The sequence below is a fragment of the Melitaea cinxia genome, chromosome 24 (genome assembly GCF_905220565.1).
Source record: "Melitaea cinxia chromosome 24, ilMelCinx1.1, whole genome shotgun sequence".
Classification (NCBI taxonomy): Eukaryota; Metazoa; Arthropoda; class Insecta; order Lepidoptera; family Nymphalidae; genus Melitaea; species Melitaea cinxia.
Window position 1 is genome coordinate 6,186,394 of NC_059417.1, and position 22,689 is coordinate 6,209,082.

At 34.6% G+C, this 22,689-nt stretch overlaps 1 protein-coding gene across 1 annotated transcript; it reads right to left on the bottom strand.

Moving 5' to 3' along the window:
- Window positions 1-388: 388 nt before the first annotated feature.
- On the bottom strand, window positions 389-21,406 carry LOC123665331. Its single transcript, XM_045599644.1, has 6 exons — window positions 21,402-21,406; window positions 19,331-19,416; window positions 2,965-5,644; window positions 2,212-2,845; window positions 967-1,169; window positions 389-650 (listed from the first exon to the last, which is right to left on the bottom strand). The coding sequence occupies exons 1-6, from the start codon at window positions 21,404-21,406 to the stop codon at window positions 389-391; spliced, it is 3,870 nt and encodes a 1,289-aa protein (XP_045455600.1).
- Window positions 21,407-22,689: the final 1,283 nt, after the last annotated feature.

Genomic DNA, 22,689 nt, shown 5'->3' on the forward strand with positions numbered 1-22,689 from the left:
AAAACAACATAATGTAACACCTCAGTGTACTTACGAACTGGCACTAAAGACTTCGTTGCTCGTCACCCACAATTTAATATGTACATATGGTACCTAAATTAAGGCAGATTAGGACGGTATATTGTAAACTAAGCAATTTTAAGGCACCGACGTATTGATTTAGCTTTATATAAAATATTATAAAAAGAATAATTCAAAGAATATTTATGCGAAAACTGTCTATCCGACGGAAGATGGCTCTGTGCAATATATCTAGCATTAAAAAAAGTTTAAACTATTCGTTGTTAGATGGCGTTGCACAATTCTCGATTGCTTTAGAAAATGGAACCTTTAGCCCTCGCGGTGCTAAGATAAGTCTAGCGGGAGTCACGAGGACTAAGGCGTATTCTCATTTATTTACTCCAAGAAATTTAGCGGCTTCGTCCGCTGAGGATAACAGCTTATTTATGATGGTCTTATCGGGTATACCAAGTAGCTTTCCAATAAGATCGCTGCCGTTTTCAGCGTCGTTTTCTGTTTCAGACGAATATTTGCGCGATGTCATTTCCAGTTTAAGTTTCTTGTCAAAGGGCGCGGAGGGCGGTGAATTGTTGTTGTTAACGTTGCTTGGGATTTCGTTACCGGAACCGTCGTCTTCTTGGTAACGATAACTAAAACATACAAAAAAATATTTTGATATATTTTTACTTGCTGTTATGCAACTAACGTTACGTACGTTAATCGAAAAAAAAACTTAAGTAATAAAAAAATATTTTGAGACAAAAATTATTACACAACCTAAATTGTTTAATAGAATATTAATTATGTAGCCTCAATTTTAACGACGCATTGGCGCAACGGTCACCGAGCACTGGTATGCGGCTGTTGCGCTGGCGGTCGCGGGTTCGATGACCAAACAGATGTTTGCTGTAGTCTGGTTGTTGAGTGTGAGGTATCTATTTATTTATAAATTAGCAAAATACTCACCCATTAGTTGTATCTTCTCTTGGTGACTCTTCATCATCTGTTTCCTCTTTATGTTTCTTTCGGTGTCTTAACATCGAATGTTTTAATGTGAACCGTCGCCTGCAGAGGTCACAGGCGAAGGGCCTTTCACCGGAATGAGTCCTCATGTGTCTTCGCAAATCTTCTGCTGACCAGAAACGACGAATGCAAAACGCACAGACAACCTGGATTTAATACATACGAAGATTAGATGTGTTTTAAATAAGTCATGATGTGGTTTATCGACTTTGAGAAGTATCGGTAATTAATTTTTCGTACCATTTAACTGAAAGTTTGGGTTGCTATTGTCTAAATTTTTGTTGCAATACAATTGTTATGAAAATGTTGATCGATGTAAATCAAGAGTAAAATCAACTTGATTGAAAAAAACAAATCAATTTTTAATATTCTAACCAATAAGTCCGAAGTGTAGACGAGATGTAAACGCTTTGACTCAAATATTCGTACAGTATATAGGATATTATAATTAGTAATTTATACACTCCACTGTTGGGCATAGGCCTCTTTCTCCATGTCGGAGCAAGATTGGAGCTTAATCCACCACGCTGTTCCACTGCGGGTTGGCGGATATGTTTCTTACTATGAGCAACGATCGCTATCAGGTATTTATGATAACAACCGAGACCGATGGCTTAATGTGCTCTCCGAGGTACGGTGGGGAGACCTACAAGGATAGACATCGAAACCGGAAAGAAATACATACTTATACAAATACATTTGTATTTGGATGGATATTCATCCGTCCAAAATCGAACCTGCAAAACGTTGGTGTTTTAGGCGACTACTCACACCACTACACCAGAGCGGTTGTTAATTAATTCATCATCATCATCATCATCATTTCAGCCTATCACAGTCCACTGCTGGACATAGGCCTCTACAAGTTTGCGTCAAAAATGGCGTGAACTCATGTGTATTGCCCATAGTCACCACGCTGGGCAGGCTGGTTGGTGACCACAGGGCTGGCTTTGTCGTACCGAAGACGCTGCTGCCCGTCTTCGGCCTGTGTATTTCAAAACCAGCAGTTGGATGGTTATCCCGCCATCGGTCGGCTTTTTATGTTCCAAGGTGGTAGTGGAACTGTGTTATCCCTTAGTCGCCTCTTACGACACCCCCAGGAAGTGATGGGGTGGCTATATTCTTTACTGCCGTAGCCCCACAACAGGTTAATTAATTAGTATTACTAATTTAAAATGAACTAATTACCTTTCTATTTGCATGGTCAGGAAATTTTCCCCTATCATCATCATCAGCGCTTTCACTGCGGTCACTGGCAGCATCCAAGGCACCCTTGCTGACCAATTGTTCATATTCAGATGTATGCGTCGAAGCCAAGTGTTCTAAAGCTGCCGTTCTATCACTAAACGAGCCCTCGCAAAGGTGGCACTTGTAGACCAAACTACCATCGACCTCTTCTTCAGGATTCGGAGAGCTTGGCTGAGATTCTCCAGTACCGTGTCTAGAGGCCATGTGCTTTTTCAAAGTTTCCATCGAAGAATATGTACTTGTAGGACACGAGGCGCATTTGTACGGTCTCTCTGGTACGCTTCTGTCAGTTGGTTGTGGATTTATGGAATCTTGTATGGGTTCAGCCAATATGGCTTTAGCTGATCCGCCATGTTTCCTCAGTAGGTGGCGGTCACAGTTCGATTTGGTCGTAAAAAGCAGCGGGCAGTGGGGACATTTGAAGGGCTTTTGGCCAGTATGAGTGAGGACGTGACGTCGGAGAGATGAGGACCAAGGGAATTTACGATGACAGTAGGGGCAGGATACGCGATTTGGTGCCAGGCTATACGCAGACTTCTTTTTCGGTGGTTGTGTGCCGGTATCTGATTCTGACCTGTAAAAAAAATTACAAATGAATTTTAGTACTTCCTATACCAACAGGTGCTTAAAACTAATAAAAAAAGTTACGTGACAATCTATTAGCTATAATAAGAATGTTATTTATGAACTTACTTGTTTTCGTCACTTCCAGAATTATTTCCTTCGCTAGTTGACGCAACCAGACCTTCCTCGTCTTCTTCTTCATCACTTCGAGTTGGAACCACCGGAACATTGTCCTGACTTAAAATTGGACTTGTTCCTCTTTCGTTTTTCTCTGTGAGTATTGGGATGGGTTTATTAATAAGGTTCCCTGCTATTTTTAAGTCAAAATCTTTGTGCATTTCTTGCTGACGTGTAGCGATAAGAATTTCCGCTGCTGCTCGATGTGCGGCTTTATGTTCAACTAGTTTTTCCTCTGGTTCCTCGTCGATAACTAGCGTATCTTCTTCGTCTTCTTCATTGTCAGCGACTTCATCCGAATCTCTCCTGACAGGAGAACGATCAGAAGTGATGGGTCTTTCCAACTGACGAGCCAGCAACGCGTATTTGACACGATCAGCTAGTGTATCGTTAGTTGGGTATGGTGGAGGCGCTCTCGTCGCTGGACGTCTGACACTCCAATGATGGGGGTGCTGTTGTTTTACGTGTCGTTCCATGTTTGAACGCAATGTAAAACGAGCGGAACACTGGGAGCAGGAAAACGGACGCTCGGTTCTATAACGTCTTTGTTTCTGTTTTGGCATAAGAATACCGTTCTTTATTACCATTTTCACGGAATCATTTTGAGAAATAACGCTAGTTATCGGTAGCGGAGATTCTGAGTGTGGAGGCGGGGTTGGCGTTGTGGAAACATGAATTGGTTTTTGTTCCTCTTCTTCAGGTTCTTTTTTAAGCTGATTTTCAGTTTCGGTGTTAACCAATCTACCACCGGACATGCTAAGGCCTCGAATTATTTCATTTTGAATCCTTTGTTTTATTTCCGCTAGCTCTTGCGAGTCTGATGGGTGGGGAAAAAAGGAAGTTTGGAGTATATAAGGGTTTATTGGAAACGATGCTGGGAGAGGTAGACCAGGCAAACCGGGTACTGCGCTGGCATAGAGTTGTGATAACTGATTAACATAAAGTGCTGAGTCTATTTTAGGGAAAGAACTTTCTAACAGTCTTTGCTGTGCTAGAATAAATCTAGTTTCTTCAAGCGCCGCTGCTGCTGCTGTAGCTGCAACTGATTTAGAACTATTAAAAGCTGGGTGCGATGTGACCTTAGGCTCATCGTTATCTTTGTCTCTTTTTTTCTTACTGAGGTCTAATACATCACAACTGTTATTGTCACTTGTTCTAAGATCAACTGGAGTATCTTCATTATAAGTTTCCGGTTGTATATCGACTTTGAAAGAAATTTCTGGAGTTCTAAACTCTGGTATTTGAGTGAGTTGTCCGATGCCTTTAACTTTTATTCTAGGCAATGGCAATTCCGACTCCCTGGGAGTTAATGCGGGTGAATCAGGCAAAGATTTATTAAGTGAAGCTACAGGATGTCTATCGGGTATGAAGCTAGGATTGTAGTGGGTCAACGGTGTGCTGCGGTCCGTGGGTTCTCTGAGTTTTTCTGATTCTGGTGTGTGGAATGCAAGCGATCTCTTAACTTCATCACGAGCCAGCTTAGAATTAACCTCATCATTATTAGGATCTTCTGACGGATGATATATTATTGAGCGCTTAACATCTTCTCTCGTCACCTTGGCATGACGATTACGCAAATGTCGTTCACAATTAGCCTTCGTAGTAAAAGCGTAATTACATACAGCACACTCATAAGGTCTGTCACCATTATGGGTGCGCATGTGCCGAACAAGTGCTGCCTTGTCTAAAGATGCATGAGGACACATGTTGCACTGGTAGGGGCCAGGACCGGTTCCACTTAGATGTACTCTGTTGTGACCTTTCAAGGCACGCAGGTTTGGAAATTTTGCGGGACACAGTCTACACGGGAATTCACCGCGTAGCTTCATTCGTCTGAATTCCGCTGCAAAATTGTCCTGTGTTTCCTCTGTTTCCCTTTCTTTGGTAATAGTATCGGGAGGTGTTAATACAGCATTTTCTAGAGCAACTCTTGTTCCTGTCAGTCTTTCTAAGAGACTTCCAGCAGATGTAACGTTTAGAATGGATTGAATATCTGCTAAGTCTCTTGCGGCATCTATATGCCTAATTCCATTAGTCAGATGTCCGTCTTCAAATTTAGGTGTAAAGCGATCCATCGGAGGGGTCAATGTACCTGGTATACCGAAAGATCTATTTCTAAGATCCAATTTAGCGAAAAAATCTTCTCTGCGGTCATGATCAGGACTAGAGATCCTTGTAGATAACGTACACGTTTTCCTATGCACGTCTAAGATTTGTCCGGATGGAAAATCTCGTGAGCAATGTTCGCATCGAAAGCGCTGCTCAGCTTGAGGGTTTTTTAAAATATCTGCGAATTTCTTCCCAGAGTAGTCTACGTAGTCGTCATATCCGGATCTGGTGTCGTCCCCGTGCGCCGTGAAACGATGAAGATCGAAGGCGTTTATTGAATCAAATCGCTGTAAGCACTTGTGGCACTCAAAACGAGCTGTTCTCTTGTCCAATGGTATAGGTGATGCTGATGTAGACGCGGCTCTCTTCCGAGCTCGCCTGCAATCTTCCTCTTCACTTCTGTCTGAACGGTTATCACTGTCGATGCTGGTCGTGCGCGTCGCACGTGTTTCCTGTTCCTCAATTTTCATTGCTTGATTATCCGCTTCGACTTTGGCCTCGCTGATAACTTCAGTTTTGATCTCTGCAACAACAAAGGAACGCGTTACAAACCGAGGACCATGTTTGAATAACGCGGGTCGCTTTCGTTTTACTATTCCAAGAAAACCCGACAATAGATGAGTCAAATGAATCACTTATACGAATGTATTTTTATTAGAATTATATAATATCTTTATTGTGAATCAGTTTTTACAATCAGCTAATAGATTACAAAAATGAAAAACGTGATGTAAGCGATTCTACCCTTTTATTAATATCGAATAATATAGACGAATTTGTATAGGTATATATTAACTTTGAATCGCTACGGGTCACTATTCCGTGGCAATGCGGTCCGTGCCTCGCCGCAGTACTGGAATGAGTCAGTCACCTATTGTCTTCAAAGATGGCAAACATCAGACGTCTTAAAACTATGGAGACGACGCGTAGCTACCCTTTAGTACGAACACTAATCATATTATTAACTTATTCTTTGTAATTATTGACTTAATGCGTCATTGATCTCAACATATATTAAAGTTAGACACTTGAATATTGGATGGACTTTAATAAAATATTCATATAACCATAAAACATTTTATAGACATTTTAGGGAAAAGAGGTTTACCTATAGCCTATATAATAAGCAAATTATACCAATTTCAATATATTAATGGCAATTTAATTTTACAATGGGTGCCGTCCCATATCGGCATCAGTGGAAATGAGGAGGCTGACCGATTAGCTAAAGGAGGAATAAAGTCAGGAAAGGAAATTAATATACAACCAGATTATTCAGAAGTTCTAGTTACATACAAAAAAGATATTTATGGTATTTGGAAAGAAAATTTCGATGAAATATCCAAAATTAAAGGAATTTGGTATCGCACGATTCAAAGTCAGCCTCCTCCCGTGCCCTGGTTTAAAAATAAATAGATTGTTTATTGTAATAGCTCATCGTCTTAGGTTAGGACATATTCCATCAAAGAGTTTTGGATTCCTTATGATAAAAAATTGTTTTCCTAATTGTGATACATGTGGAACTAAAGAAGATTTATATCACTTGTTGATGGAATGTGTCAAATTGCAGACTCAGAGACAAGTATTGTTTAGGAATTAAAAACTTTGTTCGTTTCTCTTGTCGATGTTGGGGCGATGCAAAGTCATCATCATCATTACAGCCTATACAGTCCACTGCTGCACATAGGCCTCCACAAGTTTACGCCAAAAATAACGTGAACTCATGTGTTTTGCCCACACATGATGACACATGAGATGCAAAGTATCCCTTGTTGATTTATGTAACTATATTCTAGTAATTGAGGTATTTTTGAGTTTTTTTTGTGCGTGTTGCGATTATTTTGTAAAAGTTACAATAAGACTGGCGTGTCCTTGTAGGACAAGAATCCCTAAAATCAATAAAAGAATTTAAAAAAAAACATATACGTTCTTTTTTTTATATTATATTTTCGTTATTTAACTGTCAATTAAAAACCTACAGATTACTTTAACTTATCTTCATAAAACTATTTTCCATATATATACATAGATATTCTTATACATACACTGTGTCTAAAACCTCTAGTTTCAAATTTTCTGACGCTATAAATATGTGAATACAAGTTGTTATGTTTTACAGTTTTATAAAGACACCGCCTCTTAATTTTATATACGTATAGATACAAAAACGAACAGTTTCTCAACGCGGCGGCGATGTTGATTTGATCGCGTTAGTGCGAGGTGTTTTCGTCGGCCTCTGGTTGGTCGGAGAAAAATCAATACTGTCATCTAGTACGCGACCGCTCTAGATACCATAGCTATGTACGTGAACGTTGTAAATTGTGTTTTAATGCTAACAGCATCACCTAATGGCTTCGTACAATATTGCTACATTTCTTTATAGGATTTTAATTGTAGAAATGTAACTGATTTTAAATACTTTTTGAGCATAATTCTGGAAAAAATAACAATTATAAGTCAGTCCAGTCAGTCGATGTATATATATAATTAAAAAAATATATAGTTACTAAAGGTATTTTTATAAAATCTGGAACCTTGATTGTGAAGAGATATTAAAAAAGAATGATATTTTAGTCTATATAATCAGGATACAAGTGCTTTTGAAACCTACATGAAGTTAGTAATTTTTGATTTGATTGATTTTCATTTCCTAGTAAGTAGTTTAACAAGAAAACAATATATTTTAATTACAAACTGTTATAAGACATACAAGATATATCTACTCATGCCTGTGCCATGAAGTGCTGTTGTATGAATCGTACGTTTGTACGTATGTACGTCAGTGATAGCAAAAACGCGGTAGTTTCTTATAAGCCGACGAAAAGGGCGTTTCCTCTGCGTCAGGCGAACTACGAGCGTATTACGTCACATACTGTTTAAATGAAGATATGTACTGTTATATTGTCACGACGACACCCTTGTTTAATTTTAAAAGGCTTTTATGATCTTTGAACTTTGTGATAGACGAAGCTATTGTCTATTTTCCTGTCTAATCAGGCATTAAAAATTTATAAGCATGTTCAAACAAAGGAACTGTATACCTTTATTATACCTATTACTGTACTTCACAATTAGGACTTGGCTTCAATTAGAACCAAAGCCCTTTTTGAATGAAAATAGGGAAAACAAATTATGTCTAGGAAGACATGACTTAAAACTCCCGTTTTTACTATACCAGAGTGGGAAACAAGCGTTCAGTTCAGTTGAAGCCTGCCGTCCCATTATTTACCATAGCATTACAAGTGCGTTTCGAACCTTACCCCGCTGTCAACAGCGCATTTACAGGAACTCTGGCTTGTTGCTGCCTTACATCACCACAACTTATACTTACTGCGACTGTCTTCGGAAGCATTACAGCAGTTTTTAAAAACAATTCAAGGCGTAGATATTGTCGTGATTCTAAAAATATATTTAAAAATAAATTCAAACAGCAAAAAAATCCAACATAATTTAAACAATAAATATTTTTTTTATGTATGTTATGTATTTTATATATAATAATGTATTCTACATTATTTGGAGTAAAATGATTGTAATTTAAACTTCCCAAGGGTATTAATTTCTTTTGAGATAAAATAACTTTGTTTTTTTTTTGTTCGGATTTTATTATAATGATTGTTTTGTAGTTTTTCCTTTTTTATTTAGATATCGGATTTAATATTAATATTATATTTTGTTTGTTTGTAACTTTTTCAGAGCTGTGGACGGTCTCTAATAAATAAATAAGATAGATGCCATATATTAATTATTATGTATAAAACAACCAATTATTTATTATTAGGTATTTTTGTTTTCGTAGGGAAAAAACTTTAATCTAGTGATAATAGATTCTAACGTCTAATCGTCTTTATCTCCTGTTTACTTTCAATTTATATTTAGTTGTATTTTTTTATTATAAAATATCTAATTTTAGGTTTAGTCTTATATTAGGGCAGATGAATTTTTTGCTTACTATTTCAAAGTTTAGTATTATTAGTAAATTTTATACTTAATTAATAATGGATTTTGTTTGACTTTTTTTTTGCTGTTTTTTGCCATATCACAAACACATATGTACTCGTATGATTTAATAAGCCATTTTATATGTCGTTGTTAAGTATTTAATTAATATATAAGTCAATATATATATATATATATTTATTATAATATTTGTAAGAATACTATGCAGTCTGACTAGATAGAAAAACCCAGATCAGACGTCCCTAAAATAACTTATATGAAGATTTATCCGGGAAAAGCCCAAACAGTACCCAATTTAACAATTAGTATTTAATTATTACTTGCAATCATTCACGCGCGCGATGATCAGACGTCTCCAAAATAACTTCTAGGAATATTTATCCGGGAAAAACCCAAACTGTACCTATTTTAATTTCATTCATCCATTCACGCGCGCGACGCGAACGACGCGTTGACGCAACGGGCACAGCACTGGTTTGTGGCTGTTGCGCTAGCGGCTGCGGGTTCGATACCCACACATGACAGACATTTGTATTGGCCATACAGATGTTAGCCGTGGTCTGGGTGTTTGTGTAGTCCTTGTGGGTCACTACACCGTGCCACGGAGGGCACGTTAAGCCGTCGGCCACGGAGGACACGTTAAGCCGTCGGTCCCGGTGGTTATCATGTAAACCTGATAACGATCGTCGTTACTCTCTCATTGGAGAAGCGTGGTGGATTGTACGTACTATGTTTCAATACAATTAACACATTACTTTATGCGTGAAAGTGTAACAAACGTCAACCTCAAATATCCCATTGAATATTAGTTTCATAGTGTAAGTAGTTCATATAATAGGTGAGCTTTGATTTCAAATACATATCTTTGTACTTTATCACTAAGTGTGAACTGTATCTACTTCTCTGTAAACAATAAAATACTTTTTTTTATTGTTTTTAGTAGGATAGGAATGATTCTGTAAATATTTGATGTCGATCATGTCGCAATTGGAACGGAAATTTGAGGCAAGTAAAACCGCAAGCAACGTGTAGACACACATAGTAATTAGTAACAATTAATTACAATTATTATTATTAAGTACGCGTGAGTAATAGCCATTTGGGATTTACTATGACGTTTAGAGTTTGGAGATCATTAATTATATCATATAAGAATTAGAATTTATTTCGACTACCCGCATTGGAGCAGCGTGGTGGATTAAGCCTTGATACTTCTCCTATAGATACATGGAGAAAGTGGCCTATGCCCAGTAGTGGGATATTGCAAGCTGAGTCGTGATCGATACATTATTTCAAGATATACATCTTTAAATAATTGTTACGTTTAGAAGTTACGGTAGGAAATCAAATACCTTTACATAAGGAGTAAATTCTTTTTACTATTCATGTGGTTGTGTATTTGTCTATACCCAAATCTAGTTAACCTATCTATTACAGGTAAGTTCAGAAAAAATAACAATCGATGGCATTTTTTTGAGAAATATCTGACCATATTTAGGTACAAACGTACAGATTAAAGTAAAGTTGTAATCCACATTAAAGGTGTTAAAAATCAACGATGGTAGATAACCACCTTTATCGAAAAACGGTAAAATAAAGTTCGAAATATAAAATTCGATGTTCTTGTAGAAATAATACAAAAATAATTCTGCGAAGTTTCGATTTTCGTCGACGTGTCATACCTAAGTAATTACTTCTTACGTTATCAATTACGACGCAAAAATAAGTGTCCATTTTCAGAGTTTAGATAAAAACATCCGGTCACGAGAATCGATCGAATTACACACTTTACCTATAGATATTATTATGTACGTACGTTTTATTAAAATAGTTTCTTTACCCGATTCCTAAATATCCTATTAAAACTAACGCCGAATTGTACACTTTTATTTTTACATTAACTAATCTTATTTATATGAAATTTACATTAAGTGTAAAATAAAGTACATTTCATTCATTTATATAATTATAAAATTACTTCGTACGGTAAACAGTTTGAGGAAAGTTAAAATGTAAAAAAGTGAGGTTCATCGTTGTCGTCAGTCAAGTTTCATTACCTAAATAGCTGAAGCTGAACAAAAAGTTATTAAATATATAATTATATATTCTTATTATATTTAACAATATTATTAATATTTACAATTCACAAGTTAAGAACTAAATATTGCTATATAATATATGTTCTCAAGCTAACCTAACCCCCCAACCTCGCCCCCTCCAATGTGTGTACACTGCAGAAATTCTTGTAAAAGGTTATTCACATTCACATTGAGGTTGTACTCAATAAATAAGGAGTTTAGTTCAATTTGTTGAACACGTAGTACTTCATCTTGGGTTTTACCGTAAATAAATGACCTAAGAGGACTTTCAAGTAAATTTTGTGATCAAAGCAAGAGTTTATTTGTTTGTTTGTCTTTTCTTCGGATAGAACATTCCAAGCTATTTTTACTGTATCAGCAGTTGTTGATAAGATTTATTTCGCACATAAGTTACAGATAGACTTTTAAGGGTTAGTTTACATAAACTAATAAATTACAACTTATCGTTAGTACCACAGTTTCTGAATGGAATTATCTGGCAAATTAAGTAGAATATGATGCTGAACGAAACTTTTTATCTATTCGATAACTTTATACATAAGACAGCGCTATCTGCAACCGATAAAACAGTTCTAAATGTTATAAGATGAAGGAATATTAGTAAATCTTTAAAAAAGACTGGTTTGAACTCAGGTCAATTAAGTGTTCCGTGTAATGTGCTTACAAATAATTTTGTGGTTGAAGGAAAACGTAAGAAACCGACCTTAAGTACCTTCCTAAGGTACACATGCTAGTAGAAATAATTAACTAATTACATCGATCATAATTAATTAGTAAATAAGATGAATCATTACTTTGGTAAATATTTGTTATATGTTTTAGATATTACAAAACCATTTACGTAAATTGATCATTAGTTTGTCGTAAGGACGTACAATGTCTTCGATTAGTTCAATTTGGTTGACCTCAGTGATTCATCTTGTATCACAATACCTAGATCACTGACTTCGGTTATGATTTACAATATTCGGTTATGATTGATATTATAAGGCAGAAAAGTTTATTTATTTGAACGTGCAAATGTTTAGGCTTACTGGTCAAACTCCAAAAATGATAAATGACTATAATATATCAAAGCTACAAGTAATGAGACCAACGGGTGAACCCCAATAGTTTTGTATATTAAAAAAGTTTATATTCATAAAATAAACATTAAACAATAATGATATTTAGTGTCCTGATTGTACCATGGAGCTTACCAATGACATCAACGACAAACATGACCACTTAGCTTATCCTATTTCACGTTTTCATCGCTATGTTAGTGGTTAAGAGTTATATCAAAAACATATTAACTAATCGTAAGTACTGGACGAAGTTTAGATTTAATCAATTAATTGATTAATATACGTGTATCGTATTACTAAGAAATTATCGTATCACGCAATCTCGTGAAGTAATCTGATGCGTTATTGCAATACTGCTTTTACACGGTTTTGTAACGTTCTAATTTTATGTATTTTTAATCTGTTTATTGAGATTATGTGTATAATTGTTTAATAATAAATAATATTGAAATAAATTTTGATAGTTATTTTGTTAAAATAGGTTATAAGCTTCTTAGCTATAGCGTCAGATGTCATACGCCAGAGTAACTATACATCTGAAATATGATAAATATTTAAACACAATGCGGTAAAAATACTGAGTCTACCATATACGCATATAGCATATGAAAATATCAGAAGATTGTGACTGATTAGGTATCACTTGTTAGTCATCTGATTACCTATCAAGTCAAGAGTATTAATACCCAAAATTTATCGAGTGCTAAATTGCTTTGTCCTAAAAGATCTGAAGAAGCTCTGATCCTTCTATTACATGGGGAAAGAGGTCTATGCCGAGCAGTGGGATGTTAAACGCTGAATCGTATATATTTTTTACATCTTTTTTATACAACTAGGTCGGCAAACAAGCGTACGGCCCACCTGATGGAAAGCGATTACCGTAGCTAATAGACGCCTGCAACACCAGGAGCATCGCATGTGCGTTGCCGACCCTATCCTCAATTTCCCCCAGGAGCTCTGGTCACCTTACTCACCAACAGGAACACAATATTGCTTGAAAGCAGTATTATTTAGCTGAGTATTCTGTAAGGTCGAGGTACCTCCCCAGTCGGGTTGCTCCTGATTTTAAGGAGGATATTTCCTGCTGCGCCCTACCTTAGTTCCGTCTTCTAAAACAGTAAAATGGGCTGTTTAATAGTTAAATCAGTATAGGGATATCATCTTGAGCACGACACTCGTCGACGTGGGACGTCCTCCGGCCCGTTGAACCGACGATCTACATAAGATTGCCGGCGTAGGCTGGATGAAGATTCTGGAAAACCGGGATATCTGGCGCGAATTTAGGCAAGCTTGTATTCAGCGGTGAACTAAAATCGGCTGAACTGACTGACTGACGACTAATAGTTCATATTACTTGTGTATTTTAACATTTTCAAATTGCGCCATAATTTTTTTAGTGATATGTATACGTTTAACTTGTTATCCGAATTGCACTAGATCTGCAAAATGTGGTCACCATATATATTTTATTATGTAAATACAGTAATATGTTACGCCATCTAGTTTTGGATAAATAATAAAGTGTGCCATCGAAACTATATAGATAATATTTTCTACCTAAATTTAATTAGAAGTGAGTTTTAAATATGACGAGATTTTTCGAAATAATACAAATAATTCGTTGAAATAAGATTCGCCGCGGTGTGACGGTAGGAATCCTTTACGCAACGTAAGTGATTGTTGTACGCGGAAATTGCGCGTTTAGCGGCGATATTTCGAAATTTGTCACTTTTCGACGAATTATCTTGTAATGCAGATTTAGGGGCATACGATGAAATCTTATAAGCAATATTCGGTTTGATATATGTTTACGTTTTGTCTATATACATAATACATATGCACGTATGTATGTATAAGGTCGAGAAAATTTTGCGTATATTTTAATCGTATATATAATAATATCAATATTATATTAATGGTTTTAAATAAACGTATAACTCGATCCTAAGCACTTTACACATAATTATATCTAGTTATCGAGTCCAATAAATAATTCCACGAGACATCTTACGACTTATCTCGAGATAAAAACGATTAATTAATAGGCAAACGTTGCGACCAAAAATATTGTCGAGTTCACTCAAGTTCATATACAGAGAGAAGGTGTGACATACATGCTTGCGCCGTGACTTCCTCTTTCCCGCTTATACGGAATTTAAATCGACCATACAGGCAATATCATCCTTCGAGGTGCGAGCCACCATATTTTGAACGTTATGCCTCAGTAATAAGGCGGTCGATTTCGTCTAACGGTCACGTTATTATAATTTGATTGATATGGTCGGGACGTCGTCGATACCGCTTTCTGCCACACTCCAACGAGCTCAACGGTACTGAATTACACCGTGTATCTTAAGCCCTCATTTATGGTGTCGCCATTGACAATTACCGACTGGTGAAGATTTCAAAAATATAACATTCAAACGATTTCGCTCCTTATCAAGGTGTGGTAGCGTCGATTTTCCTCTAAGTAGATAGATAAGTGACAGTAACATGGCTATTGTCTAGAAATTGATAATTTGCGTTGCTTGGACCCACTTTTGTATTTATGCGAGTCAATTCACTTGTGAAATTTAATGTCATATGCGAACCGATAATTTAAAACCTAACCACATTTCTTACGCGTTATATATCTGAATTATTTCACAAAACTTTTTAGTACAATAAACATAGCATAAGGAATAGTTATTTGAGTTCTCATACTGGACTATTTTTATTGGTACCGATGAGAGCCTATTTTTGTAAAGAGGAAAACAACTTTATTGGGAATACAGAAGCCCTTTGACTGTAAAGTTTTACTATAAAGGAATAGTTGGAATTTCAAACCGGGCTATCTCAATGATCCTGATGAAAGGTGCGGCCATTTTGTGAAGGTATAACAAATGCAAGTCAGGAGCGCGTCTTCCGCAACAATTTAACGGTTCCCTAGCTCCCGGTTGTTATTTTATTTATCAAACGGGCCCTGAATAAAAAAACTTTTAAGTAAGTAGGTAAAATATGAGACAGATAATAGAGGGATAGATAATTTATTAAATATTGTCTTTAACTTAAAATTTTGTAAAGTACCTACCTACCTAAATATTAAGATGTAGCAATTTTTAGCTTGATAATTGATTTTGCTATCATGGCTCTTTGTGGTTTTATTTATGACGTTAGTTAAGTGTTTAATCATCTCATGGCAAAATAAATAATTTCATTTCATAAATGGCATTACTGAATGAAATTTTCAAGATGAAAATATTTAGAAAACTAAAGAAAACTTGAAAGGAATTGATGTTACAGAGTTTACAACTAATAACATTGCATTTACATAACTCGTTCATTTTGACTTCCTGTCGATAAAGTAAATATTTATTTATAAGATAATCGTAAACTATTATTATGTATCTATCATAATATAAAAAAAAATGTGTATAGATGCCTACAGATATAGATAATATTATATTTGACGATCATTTCATTTCCTCTCTATAGAGATATTTTTATGCATATATTTTTATTTCTATCACTTATAATAGATAAATAAATAGTTTAAAAATATGGAACTTTATATTACATTCTAGGTCATTAAAATTATTAATACATATATATTAACGGTTTCAACATTACTTATATATTTTTAAACAATTAATTATTAGAAAATTTAACTTATTTATTCTCAAACAATATTTTTTTAAATGTTATTTTCAAAAAATATCCGCGTTTACATTGAACCGTTAGTTCTCGAACGTTTCAGGAGATGGCGTTAGTAGTAGTGAAATACGTTTACGTAGTCGGCTAGGGGACACCACGAGATAAGGGACTAAACAAATACTAGATTTTAATATACAATAATGAAACGTTTATTCATATCGCGTATTTGCTTACTGTCGAAAATTTTAATTAAGACCCAATTTCAGCACATCAGTTTAAGAACTTTTAACATTTTTTTTTGATAATGGAAATTTAATACAAGATAATTTATAAAGTATGCAATGACTATGCATACGATTTTCTTTTTCAACTAATATTCACCTATTGTATAATTATTTGTCCTTATCTAAGTAATAAACAGAATATCTTCAAGAGTTATAATCAAAGGGCGCACCTTAAGGTACCGATGGTGTTGAACACCGTGTATTTGAGATAAATTCAATTCGGTGACACATTAGAAAACACCACACGTATCCCGTACGTTAACTTAAGATACACGTGTGGAGGAGGTTGTTTACCTTTCGATTTGACTAAAGTAAAACTCTGGAATACGGGTTCTATGAGTTTAGTTTAAAGTTAATCGAGGATACTGACAGAAATATGAGAATATTCGATCAGTCTATCAGTGTTGGTCATTCTTATGTTAGAAAATATTATGAACACTAAGGTTGAGTAAATTTATAAGAAGCATTTGAAGAAATGCAAATGGCATGTATATGTGACAGGATTGTTAGAAGACATGCTATAAGATATTTGCTAAACTTACGTATTCTTAAAATTTTTGCATGTTATTAAATATATAATATTGCCTACAGAAGACAAAAATAACTAAAAGTTTTAATAGCTCTAGCTAAAGTTCTATCTTCTGTAGATATTACGAAGACTTTGCTACTAAGACTATGAAGAATTTACTGTCTTACAATAAGTGACTTTAGATAGAAACACAGAGCAGATCTTTACGGTTTTTACTGTACTGTATTAGACAGACTCATCAAACTAGCCGCTAATATTCAAAAGTTTTCCAGAACAGATATCTTATCTGACGGATGTGTTGTCATCGCGCACGTGACGGAAGATAGGTAAATATTAAATAGCCTTTACTCATCTCGGCTGTGATCCAATTGTCCAAATTTGCCATTACGCCGGATAGGCCTGGACGATATCAGTATACCGTTATTTCATGATTAAACACTACATTCGTCATTTTGAGGACATTTTCTTATCAGACTTAGTTTCTTGAAATTCCAATTAGTTATTGAATTTGTACTTTACAACAATGTATCGATAATTTAGTATATTTACTATTTAAGTATCTATATATATGCTTGGGTTAATCATCTTTTATATGGTTCTGATTTCAGATTCCTTTCCTTAAATTAGTGGTAGCCTTACTTATTTTAATATCTTTATGTGTAATAAAAAAGCAATTTGTTCACAATGATATGGTTACCATTACAACTCAAGGTATTCTCAATGTAAGAGATATTGTAAACACAGGTGTGATGAACACAAAAGGATGTTGCGAGCGGAGAGCGAGATTCTGCGGCTGAGCAAACTGAATTCCGACGATTGTCTTAATGAGTTTCTAATGATGTATTCTTATAAGAAAATAGGTTAAGAATATAGAAGTGCATTTGTTACTCATAAAATACTCAAGATTTTGATTCGATCCGAATCCGATTATAAACGTGACATATTTATTTTTACATACTAAACTAAGTTAGTTCTTTTAATAAGAGAATGGTCGTACTTTGAGGGATGTATTATTTTTAATACTACATAAACATCATCTTTAAGTAAGTACAGCTCATAACGTTATAAATAAATAAATATGTACACAATACACAGACGGTCGTCTGTTCCTAAAGTAAGCAACTTAATGCTTGTGTTATAGGTAACAGCCGACTGGTATAGCTACATTTTTTTTTTTTCGATAAGCATACATATAAAAAATGTATAAATAGATATATATATATTACACCCAGACTCGGGGTGGGAATCGAACCCACAACCCCCGGAGCAGAAAGCGGGAAGTCACTGACAAACTGCGACAACGCGTTAGTCAAAAAAGTTATAAGCGTTAAAGATTCAAATACTTTAGTAGATTTGTTTCTTTAACAATAGGTAGGTACTAAAACAATATTATCTTGATATTCTTGAAAATGTACAAGATTTAATCACTCGTTTTAAGTTTGTTACGATTATCAATACTCTTTATCACTTATTTATTTTAACGAGAATTTTAAAGATAAAAGACCAATAAACATGACACATCAATTACGGAAAATATATATTTTTTTAATATATATTTTCTGCGTTTCTCGCTGGTGATTGGTTGTTGTATCGTAAAAGACTTATCAGGTCGTTTCTGCGTTGAAATTATTTCAAGTCATTTAAAGTGCCCAAGGCTTCTTCTTAGCTATGCACTTGACGTTAAAATTATATAGACGTAACCTACGACGAAAATATTTGAAATAATAACAATCGTTTAAATTTGACGTGACGACGTCTAATAAATCGATAAATGTTGGCGACATGCAACGAAAAAGGCTGACTCATTGCGTTACGCTCATTCTCCCATTACGCTCAGAGATAGTATATGGAATATAGATAGATATACTATCACTCGATTGGCCTATAGGGGATGTTTTGTTATGACGTTGTCACGTTAAACTATAGTCTGTATACCAACTTTACAGACAACCAAGATTTTATTTTAATTCTTAGATGACATACAAGTAGGATTATGTACGCACGATACTATTTCTAATATTTCAACCAAGGGCAAGTACAAGAGTGCTGCGGGTAGTTACAAATATTTGGTGTCGAATGTCGCGCACGCGCTAAGTAGGTACTCTCACTGATAATCTTCAGTCGTCAAATTACCGTCGAGGTAGCACGTATACCACGACGACAATAGCACGACTCACCTTACGAAGATGTTACAGTAATGTCTTATGGTTATCGACTGGTGTTTCGCTTACATCCTGTTCTTCACTTTATTGTTCATACTTTTTAATAAAGCAAATGGAAGTAATTAACAAAAATGTAATTAACAAATCAGTAAGATTATATGTGTCCACTATCGCAGTTTCTTATTTCGTAATTAAATTAGGTAATTTTAATGAAGTTAGCTTTTTTTACGGGCTATTTGACGGTTATCGGGGATTCGGGAATCCCTCCAGGACCTCTACTTACCTTATTCTCCATAAGAACACAACATTGCTTGAAATCCACAGGTACTATCACAGTCGGGCTGCTCAAGATTTTGAGCAGGACATATCCTGCTGTGTCCCACCTCAGAATTTTTTTAGCGATAGCCCACATTATTATATCTTTTCCAATACTTTTAGCTATTTTACTTTATAAAATTAAAAATTCATAACTCACGTTGCGATCCGGGCGGTTCGGCCGCGGGAGGCGCGGGTGCACTTGCGGCCCCCTGCATGACCCGCGACGCGCGACCGCGACGACGCCTGGACAACAAACGATACGAACGTTATAATCAACCAAATAGATAAGATCAGAGAAATAGATTCAAGTCCTTCGAACAGTTTGATTATATCGACTTCGGTTAAACTTGATTTTTCATCTATGTAGAAAATTAAAGTAAAAAGTTAGATTATAAGAGGAAAATGGTTTCCTAAACTATAACACAACTTTAATTCATAGTCACAATCAAAGGAAACAACGATTTACGCACTCAATTCCTTAACATTCTAAGTATTATTATTTGCAGTGATAAAGCAAAGTAGATAATTCTCATGACCAACACACAAGTGATCTACAATATAGATTTATTAGACAAAGAGGCGCGTGAGTCACAAATCCATCTGTTTATCGATGCGTTTCCTGTAAATGTGCATTAAGCGATATTATTACAAATGAGACCATTTCTTTTCCGCATAACGATTCATTTAAATGTGATCACACACACAACACGCAAATATAAATTCTGAAGTTGATTTTTTCAAATAATTTATACGAGTCATCGATACGATCTCTATAAAAAGCAAGCGAGAATATAATACTGTTGTATGATAATGCTGCAGCTTATGCTCTGCACTTTGAGTGACCTATTATAGAGACAATGCGTGCTAATAACCTGGCGCTGGAATGCATAGCTACCTGCGACTCAATATGTGACTTTCATTTTGTTGACGCCATTTTGTCTATCTCATAACTTTATCATCTTTTAGAAGTTTCACTAAAATTATTTTCTGATTAATATCTTTCAAAAATTATTTTTTATCGATTTTCTTTACCTATGAAATGTATTGTGATGTTTTATCTGCAATCGTATACCGAAAAATACCTTTAACACCTGCAAGCTTTAGATAATTTATAATTGAATTTATTGAGTGACGCTCATCTATAACATTCTTTTATACGCTCGATTGAATTATAAAAAAATGAAAATTTTAATAATAGTTGCTAATAATAAAAACGTGCTAAAAATTATATTAATAGTATTGTTTTCTAATATTTACGCGAATTTCACTCAATGAAACAACCTTTTCGGATAAGTTTTTTTAATTTCCCGACGTTTAGGATACTTTACAGTAACCATGGTCACGGGAGGAATCCGAAAAAGTTGTTTTGTAAATAGTGCTTAGATTAATAGTTAAGGTGGCTCGATTCTTATAAAACTGGTATCACAGGAATTAGTAAGTTACTTTTTAATAAAAATGTTACATCAACAATTTTCTATATTATCTTACACATTTTCTGTATCATTTTTCGCAAAAAACGCTAACAGCGCTAACAAAGGACAAAGAAAACCGACCGTCGGTGCCTTTGAAGCCTTACGTTACCGGGAAATATAAGAATCGTAATACAATATTTATTACTATCTTAGCATTGCTGATAGCAGTGAGAGTTATTATTTTATGGTATAACGATGATGTCATTTAAATAAAGTCCCTTTTTTAGGATTCTAGTAAAATATCAATATGTAGGTATGTATGTACCTTTTAGTAACCCTAATAAGCTGATATCAAAATACACCTTGGATTTACCATCATCAAAATATATATAACCTTATTTCAAGAACTGATTAGATATTTTTATTAGTTACAATAGCTGACCTGGCGAACTTCGTATCACCTTATTTTTTCCTGAAATATAATAATAAGATAATATATCAAAATAAAATATAGCCTATCTTTTAAGTTGGATCGAACTGCACATGGTGTGCGAATTTTATTATAATCGGTTAAGTGGTTTAGGAGTCCATTGAGGACAAACATTGTGACACGAGATTTATATATATTAAGATGTGACGTAATCTTCTTTAATGACTTTTTTTTTTGAAATTTCATATTATAAAGGTTGAAATATTAGAAATTCGTTAAAGTTTTATGAGATTCTCATGTAACAGGTATTGTCGTAGTGTTGGCGTTAAGAACATGAATACTAGATAATCTACGCGAATTCACCTGCGTTAATTAATTTTGCTTACCTCATTTAGGTGGTTGCAATAGTACCTACAGGTGTTAATTATCTATAAAATATATTGCGTATTATATATTAAAGTTATCAAAATTTATACTTAAAGATCTTGATATATATATTATATAATGTTAGTAAAATTAAACCTTAAATGGATTAAATGATTTTTCATTATTTAACTATTTAGGTATGACTTAGAACCTTGTGAACGATGTGTTAAAAATGTGATGAGGTATATTTCTCAAGTATAGGTACGGTAAAAATCACAATGTGTTCTTAGTTGGAGAATCAATTAGTCTCGCTTATCAGTGATAAAATACAAGGATTTCACCTGTTATCAGTGCAGACGTGATCGGTCGACAATGGTTTAATCTATTACAAATAATTTATAAATAATATATAGTTATAAATTTATAGTTTCCGAATGTTCAGTATGTTGAATATATATGTATTATGTATATGACTATATGTCTATATATGTTTGTACATTGTAAACCTCCATGCCGTCTAATTTTTTGTCATGACCTTTTAATGCTAGAGGTTGTCTGGAAGAGATCGCTCTTTTAGCGATAAGACCGCCTTTTGTACATGTTTGTTTTTCTATTCTATGTTAAAATCTCCTTACTTAGTGTACAAAAGGTACTTGTACTTGTATGTTAAAGAACCTATAAATATAGGTATGTGATTAGCTGCAAAGTAAATTTTAAATAACATCTAGCTAGCAAGGACTTAGCGACTTTGTATCGGCATATTTCAACTTTTTAAAGCTTTTCCTATCCCTTTTCACCTAGGTGCTAAATTTTTACGTTCTTTTATTATTTCATATCTATTTTTTCTTGCTCCCCATATCATGACTTAAATCTTCATACATCATGTTATAAGATTATGATAACTGACTTATATATATTTGTATAATAGTAATATATTTTGGATAATTGTAATAATAAAATGATTTACTCATGTAGGTATTGATTGATAAAAAACCTAAATTGATTTTCTGGTGTTGTCAATATTATGAATCGTAATAGAAACTGTATTAAAAAAGTAGAAGTACCTACACAGTAGATAATATATTAAAGTAAATAATCTATACTAATATTATAAAGCTGAAAAGTTTGTTTGTTTAAACGTGCTAATCTCAGGAACTACTGCTTCGAATTGATCTTTATGTATTAGATCAATGGTCAATTTATCGAGGAAAACTATAAACTGTATAATATACTAGTTTCTGTCGGCGACTTCGTCCGCGTAGAAATGGTTACTTTGGGTTAACTGGGGAAGCCCTTGAAAGAAAAAAA

Bases quoted from the DNA above. Each gene is read 5' to 3' on its own strand.
- LOC123665331 (XM_045599644.1), bottom strand. The intron at 2,846-2,964 runs GTAAGTTCATAA...TTTTTTTTACAG, and splicing joins TCTGGAAGTGACGAAAACAA to GTCAGAATCAGATACCGGCA. The intron at 651-966 runs GTGAGTATTTTG...TGTATGTTTTAG, and splicing joins AGAGAAGATACAACTAATGG to TTATCGTTACCAAGAAGACG.